At 49.5% G+C, this 5,750-nt stretch overlaps 1 protein-coding gene across 1 annotated transcript; it reads left to right on the plus strand.

Annotated features, from left to right (window-relative positions):
* Positions 1 to 4,477: 4,477 nt before the first annotated feature.
* Positions 4,478 to 4,984, plus strand: LOC143040472 (uncharacterized). Its single transcript, XM_076211567.1, has one exon. The coding sequence runs from the start codon at positions 4,478 to 4,480 to the stop codon at positions 4,982 to 4,984; it is 507 nt and encodes a 168-aa protein (XP_076067682.1).
* Positions 4,985 to 5,750: the final 766 nt, after the last annotated feature.

Genomic DNA, 5,750 nt, shown 5'->3' on the forward strand with positions numbered 1-5,750 from the left:
ACACGCACGCACACAGCTAAGGTCATATTCGAACCATCTGTGCCCTCGAGTTGGACCTTACTCTGACGACGCTCGCTCCTCCGAAGCCTCCGGAGGACGTCGTCGCAGAGAGGAAGTACTTCGACCAGCACGTCTTCAGCGCCCTCATCGGAAGCCACAGCTCCTCAGGGATTTCTCTTTCCCCTTGTCGTCCAGCGTCCTCGCGGTGGCAGAGAGGACTTCCTGCCAAACGGCTTAAAACGAAGGCGGCAGTGGAACATGGGTTCCCATAAGCCCGCCGGAGGAGAAAAAATAGAAAGAAAAAAAACCCTATGCAATACAAAGGGATATAAAAAATATGAAAATATAATGAAAAAAAATCATAAAAGAAGAAAACTAACCAAAGGGAGGAAAAATGGAAAAAAATAACAATAAAAAAGAAAAACCTCTGAGCGTCCAGCGTCCTCGCGGTGGCAGAAAGGACTTCCTGCCAAACGGCTTAAAACGAAGGCGGCAGTGGAACATGGGTTCCCATAAGCCCGCCGGAGGAGAAAAAAACGAAAAAAACGAAAAAAAAAAACGAAAAAAAACCCTATGCAACAAAGGGATATAAAAAATATGAAAATATAATGAAAAAAAATCATAAAAGAAGAAAACTAACCGAGGGGAGGAAAAATGGAAAAAAGAAAAAGAAAAAAGAAAAACCTCTGAGCGTCCAGCGTCCTCGCGGTGGCAGAAAGGACTTCCTGCCAAACGGCTTAAAACGAAGGCGGCAGTGGAACATGGGTTCCCATAAGCCCGCCGGAGGAGAAAAAATAGAAGGAAAAAAAAAAAATCCCTATGCAATACAAAGGGATATAAAAATATGAAAGTATAAAAAAAATCATAAAAGAAGAAAACTAAACAAAGGGAGGAAAAATTGAAAAAATAAAAATAAAAAAGAAAAACCTCTGAGCGGGGTGACGCCGTAGGAGTAAGGGTTTCATTGCACGTTCTTCGCTCCTACGGTCCCCTTCTTCGACCGAGCGCCTCTCGTAGCGGCCGAGGAGCCGCTATGACCGCCCAATGCCCTGTACACACCACGATCATTACGTGGCATGGAACTTGCATGATGTCGTTCACGAACTGACGCTTCTCTGCCAGTGCGACCCTGCGTGATCCGACCTAATAGGCCCAGTGCAATTATGTAATTACGCACCACGGGTAACTTACCCACGCGGTATATATAGCGGCTTCCGCCGCATGTAAAAAAAAAATCGGACACATCACACTCCGACCTCGACTACTGACACACCTCATCACACAGCGAGCGCGCATACGCGCATCGACCACACCACCAACTCATCGTCCAGTCTACGAAGTGATTTCTTCATACATGCACAGTTCGTGGTTTTCATCCGTCGTCGCACACCCTCATGGCTAGAGTGAAGGAGTTAGTGACTACAAGTGTCGGGAAGAGGGGCAGGGAATGCTTTCCCACAGAGGCATTGGAAGAGGTCTCCACGCCCAAGAAGGCGGCCCGAGCCAGGCCCAGTACCAGCTACGCGCCCTCCCTGCAAGAGGACGACAGCAGCAGCGACGCTTCCTCACTAATGGTAGACAGCAACAACGACGCGCCCTCCTCACCGGAAGGCACCCCGAGCAACGCGGACGCCGCCGCCCTACTTGAACAGCTCCTCAGGAGTGACGAGGAGCAACCAGGCGACGACGAAGGCCAGGGATGGACCGCCGTCGTCAGAAATCGCAGAGCCCGCCACCAGCTTCCTCCGAGGCCCAAATTCAAAATGGGCCACCTAAGGGACCACGACAGCGCCTACCAGGCCATCACTGCTCTCGAGAGGGAGAACCCCAGCCTGAAAATGGAGGTGAGACTCAACCTTCAGGGTGAACACATCCTCAATGCCAGGGACGAGGCATCCGCAGTACTCCTCCGCCGCGCCGCCTCGCTGAGGAGGGGAACACTGATTCTCCTCGACCCCAATTTGAGATGGCACAAGGTAGTACTAGAGTGCTACCCATTGGACCTGCCCCTGGAAGCGGTAGAGGCTCACCCAAAGGTGATCACAACCGAGCGGCTGCACTCCCGCGCGGATAAGCTCCCCACAAGGCAAGTGCTGGTGGTGTTGAAGGGATAGCCGCTCCCCAGGCATCATGCCTGGAACCCCCGGTGTCCCGAGAGGCTCCTCAGTCCCCCCAGGCTTCCCCACAAACCCCAGCAACAACAGCGGCAGCCCCAGGGGGCACCGCAACGGCAGCAACAGCGGCAGCCCCAGGGGCCTCCGCGGCGGCAGCAACGACGCCGCTCGAGGACATCACGTAGTCAGTCGCAGCAACAGCAGAACTTCGTCGCTGGAGCAACACGGCACCAGCACCCACCACGCAGCCAGCCTAAGCCGCAGCAGCAGCGTCGGCAAGCCTTCCAGCCTGCACCACTACCAACCAGGTCAGCGTGTGGTCGGCGGCGGGCACCCGCCCCCAACCCCCCAGCCCAGGCCGCGTCAGAGCCGGAGGAAGGGATTAGCCGATCGGCCCCCAAGGATCACACCCCCATCGCCAACCCAGGACGCGGAGTCGGGAGCAGTGGCCTCGGGCCTCAGCCTTGGAGACTGGCGGCCGCGCTCCTTCGGTCGGCCCCTCGGCCCGGCACAGCGCACCCGAACCTCGCCAACCAGGGCTGGAGGCCTTTTGGCAGAGGCCTAGTCTCTCCATCTCTTGGAAGGTTTTCTTGGCGACGGCGCCGAATCTTGTGTAGTAGTAGCGACGCCGGACCACCGCCCCTCTCCACCTGTGCTACTACCACACAAGATTCGGCGCCGTCGCCAAGAAAACCTTCCAAGAGACGGAGAGACTAGGCCTCTGCCAAAAGGCCTCCAGCCCTAGGTCCTCCCCTCTCCACCTCGTCAAGAAGAACGATGGTTCCTGGTGCCCTCGTGGAGACTACCGGCGGTTGAACATGATGACGGAACCTGACTACTACCCAGTCTCAAACATCGCCGACGTCACCTCCGACCGAGGAACTTGCTTCACGTCGCGGTAGTGGCACTCCCTCGCTGAACTCCTGGTTATGACAGTCCACCACACTACCTCCTACAACCCTGCAGCCAACGGCATGGTCGAGCGAACCCACCGCTCACTCAAAGCATCTCTTATGACACGCTGCAACAACGGCTCCTGGCTACCCCAACTACCATGGATATTCCTTGGCCTTTGGACAGCCATCAAGGACGATCTCAACGTGTCTCCAGCAGAGATGGTCCTCGGCCAAACCCTCGTCGTGCCCACAGAATTCTTCCCTCCACAGGATTCTCCCGAGAGCCTGCAGCAGCTGCGACGCACTGTCGGCAAATTCGCCCCATGCGTGCCGACACATCACCGGGAGGTGAAGGAATACCTCCCAAAACACCTCCACACATCGACGCACAGGACAGACGCTCACACCCCACCACTCACCCGTCCCTACACTGACCCCCATCTTGTCCTTGAACGTAAGGACAAAACCTTCCGCATCTCCATCTCCGGTAGGCCAGAATGGGTTTCCATCGACCGCCTAAAACCGGCACACCTCGACACTCCGCCCACCAAATTCTCACGCGCAGAACGCCCTCTGCAGACAAGGCAAATTTGAGAGGGGAATATTATACACACCCCGATCATCACGTGGCATGGAACGTGAATGATGTCATCCACGATCTGATGCTTCTCTGCCAGTGCGACCCTGCTTGACCCGACTAACCTAACCCAGTGCAATTATGTAATTACGCACCACGGGTAACTTACCCACGCGGTATATATAGCGCTCCGCCGCATGTGAAATCAGTTCACTCGTACCTGACAATAAAGGAGACGAACTCACCAAAACCTCTTTCTCTTCACCAATAGTAGCATCGCTACAGCGCCATGACCCTGCCCGACAGAGACCAGACCTTCGTAGGAGTCCTTCAGCTGCCGCAGGACGCTGGTCTAAGCGTATTGGGCACGGGTCTCATTAGCCCAGTCCAATACGCCATCCCTGTGGAGCCGAGGATTTGGAAGAGGAACTTGAGGCGGTGTTGTTGGAAGGGTCTCATTAGCTCTGAAGGTAACACTGCTGGAAGAAGGCTCTCTCACCTGAAAGCGCCCCTACACACAAACACTAACAAACATATATATATACAAATACATATATATACATACATACACGTACATACATATACATACACACATGCACATGCACACACATATACACACATACAAATACATGCAAATACCCATATACACACACATACGTAAAATCTCACACACAAACACATACACACGTGTGGTGGTCCCCTCAGCTGAATAAAAACAATTTGTTATTCCTAAAAATGTGATAGTTTTTTTTATTCTTGTCTGATAGAAAAAAAAAGATAAAATAAAAAAAAGACATAGGAGGAACAAGGACAGGAAGGAAGAAGGAAACAAAAAGATAGAGAAAAATATATGAAAAAGAGGAAAGGAGGAAGAGAAAAAAATAGGGATTATGGTAAGAAGAGCAGACAAAACCGCAGCCTTTGCCATAATCCCTAGACAAGAATATCTCACAAAAATGTACAACATTCTGGCTAACACCTCCAAGTTCACCAAGATCACTCGTAATCCCATGGAACAGATCAAAAAGAAAATCAACAGAGTAATAGATACCATCAATGCCTCATCATCTAGCCCGCACTTTAACAAATTAACCGGGGACCACTCCCCTGGCCATGCTTTCGGAAACGTGAAAATACTCAAGCCCAACAACCCCATTCGTCCTATCATCTCCCAAATTCCCACAGCAACTTATTCAGTAGCTAAAAGACTGAACGAAATTCTCACCCCACACGTACCCACGGATTACGCTCTGACATCAACCCAAGAGTTCCTAGATATCCTAACAAATGCCCCTCCCGCAAAAAATCACATTATAGCATCGTTGGACGTAGAAAGTCTATTCACAAACATCGACGTCGACAGAACAATACAATTCATCCTAGATAGAATCTATTGATGTGACAGCACAGCAACACTGAACATTCCAGAAGCTTCCTTCACATGTCCACGCGGAAACATGTACAGTACAAACAAATCGATGGAGTCGCCATGGGCAGCCCCTTAGGGAGTCCTTTTCGCATATATATATATATATATATATATATATTTATATATATATTTATATATATATATATATATATATATATATATATATATATATATATATATATATGAGAGAGAATGTGGGTGGGGAAGGGCAAACGAAGATGTGTTGGGAATAGAGTTTATTGCCCTAACGTTGCGACCAAGTTGGTCGCAACGTTAGGGCAATAAACTTTATTCCCAACACATCTTCGCTTGCCCTTCCCCACCCATATTCTCTCTCATTTGTCTGAAATCATTTTAAATAAATAAATATATGTATATAATATAATATATATAATATATATAATTTATTCAGTAATAAGAGACAAGTTATTCAATAGTATAACTTTTTCTTGAAATAGAAAAGAAAATTCAAGGAATGTATATTGTGGCAATAATCAAACAGTCGTTTGACTCGCTGGATGTAAACATCCTATATTTTTTTACGCGCGAAAATTATGATTTGCTTGGTATCAACACTTTTCAACGTGATGGAGTGGAATACTGAATTTACCCATGCTGTAATAGAGAAGATATTTCCACAAGAGGGGCTTTGGGATGTGAGGGATTCCGACTATATTCAGAAATAATGATAATATAATCTGATTCAGCACTTCAATTGCCATTTCCTATGGATG

This window comes from Oratosquilla oratoria, chromosome 28 (genome assembly GCF_046742065.1).
Source record: "Oratosquilla oratoria isolate Oo_2021 chromosome 28, ASM4674206v1, whole genome shotgun sequence".
In the NCBI taxonomy this organism is placed as follows: domain Eukaryota; kingdom Metazoa; phylum Arthropoda; class Malacostraca; order Stomatopoda; family Squillidae; genus Oratosquilla; species Oratosquilla oratoria.